Genomic DNA, 16131 nt, shown 5'->3' on the forward strand with positions numbered 1-16131 from the left:
AACAGGTTCTGGAGTTCCAATGTATTCCCCCCGTTATGAGTCTAGTTATGTTACAGCCGTTTGCAGTATCCTATAATCAAAAATTAAGATGTTTTGTCTAAAAACTGCATTTACTTCCAGTTTTTGACAAAAATACTTCGTAATGAACGATGGGTTTGCTTCAGAATAATAGCCACAAAAAAAAGCTTGTAAATTCAAGTCGGTCATGTGTTGACCTGCTTTAACAACCATCATGACTTACAACTGTCCTGGGCAGGCTCCATTACTATTGTAAATCGACAACTATTTGTATTACACACACACACACACACACACACACACACACACACACACTTTCCTGATAACACTATTCCAAAACTGTATTTGTCTTCAGTCAACTGAATTTGGGACATGATTCTGATATGAGTGGGGAGCAATTTTGAGCGCAATTGTTTGAAATGGAAAATGTATATTGAAAAATTTACATTATTCAATGTGTATTACAGAGAACTGTCACTGCAGCCAAACAAACAGAAGGAGAATTACAGTGAAGATCATTACACTGATGCTCAAGTTATCCATTTTGTTTTATTTTATTTTGGAAAAGATTATGCATGTTTCTTCATCAGATCAATTATTTCATTATACACGCATTGGGGTGCATTCAGACCCCATATGAAATCGAGATGTGCCCAGTCTCGAATGGATTTATGGTAAACAAGGTGTTTAATTTGAGGCAATAAAATAGCATTATCTTTTGGGTCAGAAAGTAAATCTTTTCCTCCAGTCCATACTGCAGTTGGAACTTTCATAGCGTCCACTTTATATAATGGAGGAGTAAGCTATAAAAATATATATATATAACAATACAAAGAATTAGTTAAAGCAATGGCTTTTTCAAAAAAAATTAAAGTGTATAAATGGAAGCAGAGTTAATATATTTAAATGATTTTTTATAGTTCTTGGAAGCCTTACAAACATTAAGAAATAAAACAATTATTATTATTATTATTTGGTGTATGATGCAAACCCAAAAACAACAATAAAATTAATGGAATGAAAATCAAAACCATTAAAATGATTTTAAGGAGCAGCATTAAAATACATAATAATTAAATGCATGATGCAGTTTTACCAGTTTCTTAAATATTGGAAAGGTGGGGTGGGGGAACACTCCCTCCCTATAGCAACCATAACATAGCCAAGCAGCGAGGGGAATTTTCTGAAAGTGTCTCCTGATGATGTAAATCATCTATTAGATTCACAGTGGGACAGTTGCTCACTCAGATAGTAAAGACTTAAGCCCTTTTGGATTTGTGATTATTATTGCTTCCCCTTTTACATTGCTCCTCTCTCTCATAGGACTAAATATCGAGAGTGTTATAAGCATGTAAAGTGTCCTGGCCTCAAAATGGGTTGTTCTCTCATGAAGGCCCATCCTAACTCCATTCCTGTACATTTCAAGAGTTTCACATATGGTCAGAATAAAATAAAAAAAATCTTGATAGAATGTGTGTCTGTTTACTTTATTCAGCATATATGCCATTCTGCCTGTCAACTGAGAATTTTAACAAAAATAATCAACCGTAAACAATGTGCTGAGGAATCATGTTGACATGTCATAACTAAATGTTATTATAATTATAATGTTTATAATGTTATCATGGCTTATTTTATTGTATGTTCATGAAATGTATATGCCATAGTGACATCCTTTGGGCTCAGTCCTTAAGTTGCTTTGCTGTGCAAATGCTTCTCAAACTAGTATAACCCAGAAATTTGTAGATAAGATGAAGAAATGAGAGAAGGTGGTGCAACTTTGTAGGGGTTTGCTATGAGAAGCAAGCAACAGTCATCTGGTTGCCAGGCTTTGTAATTACCGAGATATGCAAAAGAGGAAAGAAGATGTAAAGGTAAACGATGGTGAAATAATGTCATGAAATAAGGATGATATAAATAGCTTCTTAGGAGACACAGACCATCCTGCAAGGATAGAATTGGGCTCCTCAGGACTGAAAAATGGCTCCTCTGGAGCAGTGTTTCTCAACCTTGGCAGATTTAACATATGTGGTCTTTGGCTTCCAGAATTCCCCAGCTAAATGCTGACTGGAGAAATCTTGGAGGACTCCACTGAGTAGAGAAGGAGAGGAAACAAATCTGGAAGGAATGGTCTAGACCAGGGGTCCTCAACCTTGGCAACTTTAAGACTTGTGGAACTCAATTCCCAGAATTCCTCAGCCAACAAAGCTTCAGTTCTGGGAGTTGAAGTCCACAAGTCTTAAAGTTGCTACGGTTGAGGACCCCTGGTCTAGAAAAAAAAGAGGAAGTGGCTGGTTTAATGAAGCAATGAGAGGAAACAAAAACAACAACAATGTAAAAGATTTAAAGTCAGACAAGAATGTAACTTGAGAGTGAGGAGAAAATAGATAAAATTTTCAAGTAAGATAAAGACAAAGATAATAAAGAGCAGCTAGACAAGCTTTCTATTAGAACATATGACAAAATTGTTCACTTGCTTACATGTAAGAGATAAAGGGAGAATGCACAAAACTTTTCCTACTTTCTGAGAGAGCCTGCTTGCAGCTTGGGTTCAACAGAGGTGAATCCACCCTTGTAGGAAGGCAACCCAAGTATTATTTGGAGAGAATATTGAAGGCAAGAGAGTGAGGAGTATGCCTAGTAGGAAGAGCATCCTCTGTTTGACAGCTGAGAGAAGAAGCTGTGACTGGAGAAAGTGATGCGCAATTGTGTGAATGTGGACTGTGGCCATCTAGGATGAAGTACAGGAGAAATCAACAAGACCCAAGAATTCAGAGATGAAGAGAAGAAGCTACTCTGTTGGGCAGGTCAGCTAAGGTTATTGAAATGTCTTTAAAATATATTTGCTTTTTTTGTGTCCATTGATAGCAGAGCAAAATAGAGGGAGGGAAAGAAACTGCATTTGCCAAGCAGAGTATGAAGTAATGAAGCAATGGAATTCATTCCTATAGAGCTCAATAATTACTGATGTGTAAAAAATATTCTTGAATTCTTCGTGTAAATCTGGTTGTAGATTTGTGTGGTTATTGTTCTAATTCAAGAAGTAAAATAGAGCTCTTCACAAAATTCTGATTCTCAGTACTCAATATTTTCAACTAGAAGTATATCTTGGGCATTATTGGGTCAGTGGGGAGATATAATTGCCTCTTAGACTGCCCAGCTTGATATGGACATTTTGGTGGCATACTTGATAAGAAGAAACGAGCTGGAAGAAATTCTGCTTGACATGTCTCTGCAGGGGACTCAGCTTTCAATCCAATGCCTATTCTTTATTTTGAAGACTGTAAGCTACACTAACAATTTCTTATTGTTGCTGGGACCATCAGGACTCCATCTCCACCTTACCCTTACAGATAGGACTATCTGGTTATGCCCTAGGAAGTTAGATTTACAATGATGAATAGACAATAGACCAGTGTTCCTGAAAATTAAAATTCAGTTAAAAACAACATTTCTGATGAAGTCATGATTCACCCCCAATTTCTCTGGAATAACTTGGCTTCAACTAGCAATCTGAAGGCTATTAATAATGGAGAAAATCTTGCTTCCATGAGGAAGCTATTTCAGAAGACCACGGCCATCAGAGATAAATAACACTTACCTCCCACTTCCTGGAATTGGGGTTCTACTAACAGTTTCTCAGGGAAAGGCACTTTGGACAGATTGAGTCAGATTGGATGACATAGTCAAAGGTACAAGGTGTCTATGAATTATTTCTCCCCACAGACACTTTCTATGCTTTTATTTTTTTTCCAAAATTTGCCTATAAATGAAGAAATATTCCCATACCTGTTTGTGCTTTATTTTATTCTTCATCTCATCACCCCAGTCAAAACCCTTGAATAATCCACAACGAAAAGTCTAGCAATAAGGCAGGGATGAAATAAAATGCACTATTAGTGAATTAGTAATGTTTAATTGCAATCATGAATGTTCAAGTTATAATGGATCTAATCCCCTGGCTGTAGGAGAGTACATCCAAACTTCATATTCATGAAACAGATACAACTCTGCACACATTTACCTAGTAATCTCATTCTACTATTCTACTGTTTTTGAGGAGACACATATATTATTGCAGTATAAAATTTGATTCAGATATTTGACCTGGAGCTACAGAGCCAACTTGCTTTAAAACCTGATATGCACATTTCAGTTGGACCTCCATCAAAATGCAACTATCTTGGTCAAACATAATTCCTTAAACTGTCAAGGTAGAAGCTATTTTGACTAAAACTTTTTCTTCAAGTCATATTCAAGAGTGTCTAGCCCTAAGCCTTCCAGTTCCAGCTGTCCACGGATATCCAGCTTTGGTGGTGGTGGGAATCACCTGAAAGCAAAAGGGTGGTGATCTCCAAAATGTCACGAGGTTGGCCACAACTACACAAACAAAGCCTTCCTTTGTTTTATATGTGTGGTATGTATGATGCATGTAAGGAGTGGGTCTGTAAATTCAGTCTTAACCTTTTTGATGCCTTCCTGAGGATGTTCATGTCTGATAGCATTAGTCCAGGATGCACTAAGTCTGATATGAAGGACAATGCATGATTTTTTTTACCCATTATGTTCCTTGACTGCTTTCCTCCCAGCCTTAAAACAGCTTTGGGTTACAAGGATATTTTGCAAATCTCAAATAGTGCTACTGCCTATACTGTGTGTTGACAGGCTCCTCCCCTTCAATTTGTCTATTTATAAATATGAAACTCTTAGAGAGAAAGCCTAGACTTTTGGTGTTCTTTCATTGGAGAAAAATATAAGGCATATAATGCCCTAATTCATAACTTGTGCGGTTATTCGGGAGACTTTATGTCCACGGGAGACCACCATTGTCCAAATAGGCGGGAGTGAGTCCCTCCTCCTGAGATGCGGCTCTCGGGTTCAGATGGGCTTGTTACTCACATACCTGGCGCCCAGCTGTGTGGCAACAGCCCTGCCCGGGCTGCTCGACGCCCTCTCAGGATTGGCGGTGGAGTTCCCCAGGCTTATAGTTCTGGGTGACTTCAATCTGCCTGCCTGGACAGGATTATGGCGAGGCTGAGCTCCACCACCTGTTTGTTGGACCCATGCTCCTCCTGGCTGCTTTATGTGGCTCAGGAGGAGACACGAGGCTGGTTCCAGGCAGTAATAACTGCTTCCTTGAAAGAGGGTATCTTCCCCACCGCCTTGAAGGAGGCGGTGGTGAGACCCCTCCTCAAGAAGCCTGCCCTGGACCCGGCTGTTTTAAATAACTATCGTCTGGTCTCCAACCTTTGCTTTCTGGTGAAGGTTGTTGAGAGTGTGGTGGCACATCAGCTTCCTCTGTTCCTGGAGGAAACTGATTATGTGGATCTGTACCAATCGGGTTTCAGGCCCGGTCACAGCACGGAGACAGCATTGGTCGTGCTGGTGAATGATCTCTGGCGGGCTCGGGACAGGGGTTGTTTCTCTGTCCTAGTCCTATTAGACCTCTCAGCGGCTTTTAGTTTAGTTTAGTTTAGTTTATTAATATTTCTATACCGCCCTTCTCCCGAAGGACTCAGGGCGGTGTACAGGGCAAGAATAAAACATAAAGTTACAAAAATTAAAAAGTTATTAAATACATGCCCATAAAAAACTAAATACATTAATAAAACCCCCAATAAAATGATAATAAGAACCCCTGCAATCCCACCCTCAGGCCAGGCCGGCTTGTTCGAACAGGTATGTTTTCAGATCGCGGCGAAAGGAGCGAAGATCAGGCGCCGTCCGGAGCTCAACCGGTAGCTGGTTCCATAGCTCCGGAGCGCCCACAGAGAAAGATCTCCCCCTGGGGACCACCAGTCTACATTCTCTGACCGGTGGCACCCTGAGGAGTCCCTCTCTGTGGGAGCACACAGGGCGAAGGGAAGTTGACGCCGGCAGCAGGTGTTCCCTAAGGTACTCCGGCCCCCTGCCATGTAGGGCTTTAAATACCATAACTAGTACCTTGAATCTCACCCGGAAGACAACTGGCAGCCAATGCAGCTCACGGAGCAGAGGTGTGACATGGGAGTATCGGGAGACTCCCAACACAACTCTCGCGGCTGCATTCTGTGCCAGTTGGAGCTTCCGGGTGGTCCTCAAGGGCAGCCCCATGTAGAGACCATGGTATCCTACTGCAGCGTCTCAGGGGGTTGGGAGTGGGAGGCACCATTTTACGGTGGTTCTCCTCCTATCTCCTGGGCCGCTCGCAGTCGGTGTTGATGGGAGGGCAGAGATACGCCCCGAGGCCTCTTGTTTATGGAGTTCCTCAGGGGTCGGTTCTCTCTCCCCTCCTGTTCAACATCTATATGAAGTCGCTGGGTGAGATCATTCGTGGTTTCGGGGTGGGGTATCATCAGTATGCTGATGATACCCAACTTTTTTTCTCCACCCTGAACCAACCCAGTGATGCCCTCGCCGTGATGTCCCGTTGCCTGGAGGCGGTCCAGGTCTGGATGGGGAGAAACAGGCTTCGTCTCAATCCTGCCAAGACTGAGTGGCTGTGCATACCGGCATATCGGACTAACCAGTCCATTCCATCTTTAACGATGGGGGGTGAAGTGTTACCCCCCCGTTGATAGGGCTCGCAACTTGGGCGTCCTCCTGGATTCACGGCTCAATTTTGAAGATCACATAGGATCCGTGACCAGGAGGGCTTTTGCCCAGGTTCGCCTGGTGCAGCAGTTGTGACCCTATCTGGACCAAGATGCCCTATGCACAGTCACCCATGCGCTTGTGATCTCCCGGTTAGACTACTACAATGCTCTCTATATGGGGCTGCCCTCGAGGACCACTCGGAGGCTTCAGCTGGTGCAGAATGCTGCTGTGCGAGTTGTGATGGGGGGTTCCCGATACTCCCATGTAACACCTCTACTCCACGAGCTGCATTCGCTTCTGGTTGCCCTCCAGGTGAGATTCAAGGTGCTGGTGATGACCTATAAAGCCCTAAATGGCTTGGGTCCGGGATATTTGATGGAACACCTGCTGCCGGCATCAAGTTCCCTTCGTCCTGTGTGCTCCCACATGAAGGGCCTTCTCAGGGTGCCACCGGTAAAAGACTGCCGGTGGATAACACCCAGGGAGAGGGCCTTCTCAGTGGGTGCGCCTGCCCTTTGGAACCAGCTGCCTGTGGAGCTTAGGACTGCCCCCGACCTTCCGTCATTCCGCCAGGACCTGAAGACCTGGCTCTTTGAGCTTTCCAGCCCAGGCTGAGAGTTTTTAAATGGGGTTTTATATTTTTTTTCAGGGATCAAATTTAATTATTTTTAACTATTTTTAACTCTTGTATTGTATTAACGTTTTTTAAATACTTTGTAAACCGCCCTGAGTCCTACGGGAAAAGGGCAGTATATAAATTCAATAAACTTAAACTTAATTTTTTAAAGTTTAGCCCCCCGCCAGAATCAGCCTCAAAAATAAATAAATTAAACATGTTTAAAATACAAAATCATATTTGTCTATGTATTTTTGTTATTGTTACTATAGATCTGTGTTTTCAAACTTGGGAATTTTAAGATGTCTGGACTTCAACTCCTTGCTAGCCTGGGGAATTCTGGGATCTTAAAGTTGCCAAGTCTGCACATTTTAAAGTTGCCATGTTTGAAAAATACTGCTATAGATGATGTCTTATTTGTGCAAATGAGTAACACTATTTTAAAGTATCACTTCTTAACAAGCAATAATATTGCAATAAGCAAAGTTACCTGGCTCCAGTGCAATATATTCTGAACTGATGTTCCAGCTGGGGATCGGGCCGCATATATGTTTATTCGACTCTAAAGGGAGGGAAGGAGGAAGGAAATGTTAGTCTCCTTGAAATGAACATTGAGTCAAAACACATTTCTAAATAAATGTTTTTCCAAAGTTTTAACTGAAAACTACATTAAATATTTTAGAAGCATCAAAATCAGTACACAACTAAGCCCCACTGAATGCATATAATAGCCTTCAAAATGATTTTAAATATACTTAGATCTATTATCCTTGCATAACATTATTATTTCTGCATCTTGTTTATGTCTACATTACTTCTGGTAGATACGGTTAATAGTTATCCATAAAAAAACAAAACCGAAGTGCAGCTGTTTGTAAATTAAGGTATATTTTAACATGGGATTGCTTAAATAATGTCCATCTATGGTATTTTGTGACCAAAGGCTATAAGCAGTCAACACTCACCATATTTATATTTCTCATGTTATAGCCATTCAGATGGAAAAAGACGTTTCCACAAACTCTAGCAAAGAGATGCCGGCTGCAGAAAGTAGCAAGAGCCTTTCTAACTAGCCACTTCTGGGGAAGGAATTCTCTTTTGCCAAGCAAGGTCTACAAAATACCAAATAAATAAATAAATAAATAAATCCGTCAGTTGACGTAATACGTAGTTCTCATGTCTGAATATTCTTCGTGACTTCTGCTATTACCACATGGACACAGTAGAGGAATTATATGGACAAAAGGGCAGGAAAGGTAAACAGGCAGTAGCTTTAGTGGATGACACTTGACATTAGGTGAGAAGGAAGGCTTCTCTCTACATGGAATGGGAGTATTTAAAATAGTTTGCTTATGAAAAGATAATAAACTAGTCTTTAATCTGATACCTGAAACAATAAATATTTGTTTTACTTTTTTTGTTTTTGTCCCGTTTTTATTACTTTTATAAATAACTCAGGTCAGCAATCATACTTAACGTTCCTTCCTCCTTCTACAGGTTCTCAATTTACAACAACAAATGGAGCCCAACATTTCTCTTGTTAAGTGAAACATTTGTTAAGTGAATTTTGCCCCATTCTACGACCTTTCTTTCTACAGTTGTTAAGTGAATCACTGGAGTTGATAAATTAGTAACCCAGTTGGTTAAGTGAATCTGGTTTCCCCATTGACTTTGCTTGTCAGAAGGTCACAAAAGGTGATCACATGACCTTGGGACAGAACAATGGTCATAAATAGGAACCAGTTGCCAAGCATCTGAATTTTTATCACATGATTATGGGAATGCTGTAAAGGTTGCAACTGTGAAAAACAGTCATAAGTCACTTTTTTCAGTGTGGTTGTAACTTTGAACAGTCACTAAATGAACTGTTGTCAGTTGAAGACTACCTGTATTTGTCCCACAACAACAATCCTGTGAGGTAAGTTGGGTTGATAGAGAATGACTGGCCCAAAGTAACTCAGCCGCCTTATTAACATTATACCAGTCCATTCAGGAGTTTTATTACATTCAAACGGCTATTTCTCCAGAAAGTATTACCTGATAACACCCTTATTCACTTTTTATTTAATATAATCAATATTTGCTGGTGTTTTTCTGGGAAGCTAACAGAATGGTAACTAATTAACAAAAATAATACTAATTAATTAATACTTTAAAATAATTAATAAAAATAAAACACAAACTTATATTTCAGCTTTAGATGTATTGCCCAACCTTCCAAAGGCTGCATTAGATTTCTGCATAACTGCATGTCAAGGAACATATGCATCTGTTGTTTGGAGTTGGTTGCATACTGTTGCATTTATATTTCTGCATTTATATTTCTGCAAATATCAATGTTCTGGCTAGGGGATGCTCAACAACAAAGCACCAACAGGAACCAATCAACATGCAGGATGTGCATCTCCGCACAACGTGTAGTTGAGATCTGGGAGGTGTGCATGTCAGCCTGTCTCCAACCTTTTGCAATATATGCTTACCCATCAACCCCTTCACAGCGCAGGTATGTGTTGATGCCTACACACAGTTGTAGACAAGTCTAAATCAAGCTTGAAATGAGCATCTTTAATCAATAATCTGGTCTTGTGTTACATAGAGCAGGGGTGACAAACATGCCGCATCACATGATGTGTTGTGACATATCATGACTTTTTTTCCCTTGCCGTAGCTGGGGTGGGCGTGGCTTTTGCATGACGTATCCGGCCCATGGGCCGGCAGTTTGACACCCCTGATGTAGGGCTTTACAGGTGATAACCAGTTTCTTTAACTGTACCTGGAAGCCTACTGGAAGCCAGAATTCGTGAGGTAATGGTATTACATAAGCATATTATGGTACACATATAATTGCCCATGTTGTTGAATTTTAAGCAACTGCAGCATCCAGACAGTCAGATCCATGTGCAGCTCATTGCAGCAATCCATCATAGAGGTGAGTCAGGCTGGTATAACCATGAGGAAGAACTGGTGGAATTGACACTTCAGTTAAAAGGCCCTCTTAGCCAGACCTGCCACTGTGGTTATATGCCATATAGACAGGTGCATCTATTCTGATAGAGGGTAGTCAGAAAAACCAAGGTGGCAGTCGTGACTAATATTGTGTTTGTGTTTCACATATAAAAGGATATCCCTTTGATTGTGAAATTGTGACTGCTATTTTCAATTTGCTGACCATAATCTGTGATGCCTTTACATACAGAGATAAGACTACTAAAAGCTAGTGAAATTTTCAAATTAAGGATATGTCCTTTAATGACTCTTTGGATGAACAGAAATTGGAATAAAATATGAACTTACCCGAAGGAACGTCTCTGGGAGATTAAGAAGTTTTACTATAGGACTTTTGGCATACTTAATTCTTGTCACAGGAGCTAAGGCAAAAAACATTTTGATTTTCTGAGCCACTTCAGGCATGGTTGAAAATGTTATAAATGCTGAGAAAAATTCAAGAAGAAAGAGACAAAAAAATATTTTTTTAAAAAAGGAATAAAATTTACCAGGAGCTTTCCTTCCCACGCTCTTTAGTTTACACAGTAGCATTTCAATATATTGGGCATATCTATTTTAATTACTCAATAGGATTTTACGAATGCACTTTTGTATGACTATGTTTTTCTGACACAGTGCTCACATACATGCATGCACAAAGAGAGTGGCTTTCTGAACAAAGAAGCTCCATGTACAATACAAACTGTCGGGGCAAAGAACCAAGAGCACACACTGAGTTCAAAGCATGGAAGAGTTTTTTATTCTTATAAGGCAAGAATCTGGTCAACTAATGGTCAAAACTAAATGGGTCAACTAGATAAGGGTCAGCAAAATTCACAGGGAGCTGGACTTGGGTTTCCTGTGGCTACAAATGATTCCAAACTCATGACCTTTCAGCTCAGCCTGCTCATCTCCTTTCTTTTAACTTTCAAACATCTTTTGAAACATCCTATGTACAAATCCTCTTGTAGAATACTCAGTTTACCCCAGACACCAAATGCACTCATAGAATGGGACACAAGGCTGAACAAATGCCAAGGACATCTGCAGGTGAGTATTAAGATAAATAAAGATGGTGAGTGTCACTGTCTGACTGTAACCATCATCTTGCCTTTTTAGACCAATACTTTTCAGACACCCGTGTGTGTGTGTCCTTCCATACTATACTATATCATGCTGCCCTAAGAAATATGCATTTGATATTTATTATGATAAGTTGTTATCATCTATGACATAGATGGCAAGTTGTCATCCTCATCCATATAAAAAGAGAGCTGATTAGGAAAGATCTCTCTTAGATCCCTTTTTATATGGTGGAGCTGTCCCCACAGATATTTGTATGTGGACAAATAGCAGGAAAGGTAATGACCATTCATGGCAATGAATAGTGGACAAGGGATGGGCATATTTATTCAATACTATGAATCCACTCTTGAATTCACTCTTGATAATTGACTATTTTATACTAAAAAAATAGGCCAAAACACTTTATTGTAATGCTTTCAAATTTATAGTCTTTAAAATGGTTCTCTGTACCTGAAGCATTTTTGACTCAGTTTTATCATACCTTAAAGCTTTTACACACACACACACACACACACACACACACACACACACACACACACGGGGGGGGGGGCTTATAGAAGCCTAATTTTCTTAATGTTTTTTATTGTTGGCTTAGTTTGCTTCACTTTTGGTGAGTTAGCCAATAATCACACTAAATCGGTAGGAACATTTTAAAAACTTTATTTCTGAGCAAATATAAAGAATTTACATTCCGGACTAACATCTCAAAGCAAGCACATTGCTTCACCTCACAACAGGTATTAATATAGTTTGTACATTATATCAGCTATTCTGATTGGCTGGCTAAATTTACCTCACCACACACCTTATCTTTTGGTAGACTTTTTTCTACCACAGGAAGATTCTCCTAACTTCCTCCTAGGGTTGCCCAGTAGCTTATATAACCTCCCCCCACCTTCTAACAACTTCTAGAATCCTCTTTTGGTGCCATCATTATTAGTAGTTTTGCTATTCAGTGATATAAAAGTGACAGAACTGAAGAAAGGTGTAGCAATGTTTTGTGAGGGGAGGGGGAAGAAAAATATCTGGAGGGTTAGAGGTATCACCTTGGCCCTTTTTTGTTTTTTAGCACCAATAGTAGCTGCTCTTATATCCCAATAGGCCTCTGTTATTTGAAACTCTAGCCTAGGCCAACTTTGACATGAGAGGTGGAGGTAACAGTGCAATAGAGTCACAAAATGAAGACAACATAACAATGAGGAAAAAGTATGGCTACTCTGCTTCAGTTCCTTTCATGAAAGCTTCAAAGGAATGCTGCTGGTGGGGCTTGCAATCATATTTCTGACCTGAATGAAATGAGAACTATCAAAACTTTCAATCAAGGTGCAAATCCAGTGTAATACAATTTTAATATTAATCTTCTTCCTCCTCTTTCCTCATAGTATGAAATTCCTCCATAGTTAGACTGCTATAACACAAATAGTTATAACCACATTCCATATCAGTTTTTATTCATTTACATACCTATTGTAGTACCCTGTGAGTAGCCAACATAGTACAATTGTTGTTGGCCAGTTTTCCGTAGAATGAAATTGAGGACAGCTGGAAGATCATACTTTGCCATTTCATCAAAGCTAGGAAAAGATACAAGAGGAAAAAATTAAATGCAGCAGGAAAGAATTTAACACTCTGATTGGGATTCTAAAAGAAACCAAAATAATGTAGGAATGTTATATACAATAGTTATCCTCTAGATGGCATATCAAAAATGCCTATTCAGTATTAGCTTCATATGGAAATATATTCCATAATTTTGAAGAAACAGTTTGCAGACATATACAAATATTAGAATATTGAATATACAATGTTGAATATACAATATACAATACAATATTGAATATACAATATGGATTAGAAAAGATGTATTCATCCCTAGAACCAAATACCAGAACTCACTGAATTATTTTGGACCTTAAATGTTTATGGCATGATATAGACATTATTTTCTCTTTTCATTTCACTTGAGATTTCGATTCCCTGTTGCAAAATATCAAGATTGCAATAATTAAATATACCTGAAAGCCCAAAATTCATCTTCACTCGCAGACAGATTTTGGTGACTTCTGGACCAAGTATTTCCTCTGCTGTTTCCAATCCAAACGTCATATCCAGCATCTGCGAGGATGAAACCCAAACTGTTGTGGGCCAAGTTGGTAACCCAGTTGCTTCCATCTCCTAGCAAACCGTGCTGGAGAAAAACTACAGGTTTCATACCTGGAGAAATAAGATATTAAAATTAATTTGATATTAAAATTAATTTGTTTTACTAGGAATAAAAGTGTCAAAAAGATGGAATGTGGGGAAAATTGTGATTTCTCTATGTAGGATATATTAGGTTGGACTAGGATTCAATTTATCTGGACAGTTCTCATCTATTCACTCATAAAGATAGTCCTAGATATATGCTTATTTTTTTCCTCATGTGTTTCTACTTTATCCCTTATTGATTTATCTCACCAAAATCCATTTGATAGTTTCTGCCAGATGGAATTCTATTCAAGCTAAGAATATAGCCATCTGCTGTCATCACTTTATACTCCTCACTCAGATAGCCTTTATGGATGATAAGTTCATTCTGCAACAGAGTAAAAACAAACCAACAAATCAACAGATATTTTAAGAATTTGTGGCACAGGCTAATCTCATCTTCTGGAATTATGTTTGATGTATCTGCAGCTGAGCACTGAATGATTATTAGAGAAATATAGTTTTAGGAAACTGACAGCAAGTTGCAAGGATAAATTCTTCTGTCATACAGTTTTTCCGCTCTCTCTTTTTAGGGCTGTTATAATAGTGTCTTTTAATTTGCCCCTCATTTTCTAGGTGGTGTTTTTCCCCCCTAGGAATCATAAAACTAATGATTTAAACAACGCCATATTATGCATCTTTTTAAAAATAAATATTAACCAGAAAGATGTGAGGGAAGATGGATCATCAGTTGATGGGGACATATTATTTTGCCCCACATCATAAGCCCTTCTTGAATTTGGAGTAATTGGGCTTAAGTGAAAATCAAAATAAACATGAGAATGACTTGAGTCTCTATCATCCATAGAAGATCATTTGAATAAAGAGATAAATTTAGTATGATCTTTTGCATCTTATGTTTGTAAAAATTGATGTTATTTATTCATCAGGTCTATGCAAAATGTTCAGGAGGCTTTTGATTAGTTTAGTGTAAAGTTGCCTTGATTTATATTCATAAAGTGGGAGGAAAAGGCATAAGAATCTTGAAGATATGTGCATTTGATATACTTCCAAGACTTTTAAACAAGGTTTCAACAGAAGATAGAAATGAGTACCACATCTCTTTTACCTTACCTTTGGATAACTAAGTGAAACAACTCAGCTAGCTTTCCTTAAACCATTGGCTGTTTTGATGTATGAAATGTAGACTGAATGAACCAATCAGAATAGAACATACTTTGGTATATTGCAACATATATTAAATACATCCTTTAAAAAATAGGTGAAGAAAATCAATCGTGTAAATTGATAAAATAGATGGTAGATAAAGGTGTTCTGTGCACCTTTGGCATCTAGTCATGACCACGGAGACGTCCTCGGACAAGCGCTGGCTCTTCGGCTTTGAAACGGAGATGAGCACCGGCCCCTAGAGTCAGAAATGACTAGCACACATGTGCGGGGGAACCTTTACCTTTATCTTTTAATTAATTTGGAAATACCAGGAGATAATGAGTCTAACTTTAAAAATATGAGAAGCACCTTTAAAGTTGGGCATCATATTCATTTTCCATGAATAGTGAAAGGCAACTTACAATATTCATAAAGGCTTCTGAATCCGCAGCTCTCTTTGTCCTTATCACTTTTGAGTAGGCAAATCCATGAATCAGGCATATCATAACAATGAATGCCTGCATCCTGTGCCTGTTTAACAAAAGATGTAGATTTCTTAATGACTGTGGGCACATATAACAATGAAACCATTTTTCTTATTAAAAGGCTGTATGACCAAAACCATTCTAATGGCTACAGTTCAATGTCACTTCTGTTTGAAAATACTTTTTCTCTTTTCTAGAAACAACTAAAAATTAGAATCTAAATGCATTCAGTTTGTTCATATGAACCTATAGAATAAACTTCTAATGGAAGAAGAAGAAGAAGAAGAAGAAGAAGAAGAAGAAGAAGAAGAAGAAGAAGAAGAAGAAGAAGAAGAAGAAGAAGAAGAAGAAGAAGAAGAAGAAGAACTGAAGCATGTCTTGCAGATCAATAAACATTGAAATGTCAGAACAATTTCATACATATTCAACAGTCATATTGCTCTAATAATAATAATAATTTATTAAACTTGTATGCTCAATTTATTCTGAATAACTCTGGAAAAAAGTTAAAGGATGTATCTATGTGTTCTGTTAATTAAAGCAACTTCTCCTTTTTCTTTTATCTCACTATCAGAAGGATAACTAAAAAACATCAGATAAACCATGTAATTGCCTTTATAGCTGGTGATAGCCCTTTCATCTTTAAAATTCTAATAAAGACATAGATAACTTCATGGCGGGGGGGGGGAAAGAAATACATTAGTAAGCATATGCTTCTCTATCAACATTCCTTTTCCTGTAGTACAAGAAATTATTGTTACTTACTGGTTTTAACATTCACTTGTTCCTCCAAAAGTTTCAGATGTTGAGACGGTGACTCTTGACACAATATTTATACCAGAAATGTAAGAGGAAGGTGATAGAGAAGTTACAACATTTAACCCTTTCTTTGAAATCATTTATTAGTGGCATCTCTTTCCATCTCTTCCCCTTATACTTTTAGCTGCTATTTCAGTTTAGTAATATTGAAAGGAATGCACTAATGACCAAATCTTGCTTAGGAACTCC

The 16131-nt window shown here is 38.6% G+C and overlaps 1 protein-coding gene across 1 annotated transcript; it reads right to left on the reverse strand.

The window, feature by feature from the left end:
• Positions 1 to 587: 587 nt before the first annotated feature.
• LOC308668348 (lipase member M-like) lies at positions 588 to 15162 on the reverse strand (the record flags this gene model as incomplete). The annotated part of the gene is made up of 9 exons (XM_081328206.1): positions 588 to 821; positions 3808 to 3879; positions 7701 to 7772; positions 8176 to 8322; positions 10505 to 10641; positions 12746 to 12855; positions 13297 to 13495; positions 13739 to 13856; positions 15061 to 15162. 9 exons carry the CDS (start codon positions 15160 to 15162, stop codon positions 588 to 590), a joined length of 1191 nt encoding a protein of 396 aa, XP_081184332.1.
• Positions 15163 to 16131: the final 969 nt, after the last annotated feature.

Source organism: Vipera berus, assembly GCF_964194415.1.
Source record: "Vipera berus genome assembly, chromosome: 5".
Taxonomy (NCBI): Eukaryota; Metazoa; Chordata; class Lepidosauria; order Squamata; family Viperidae; genus Vipera; species Vipera berus.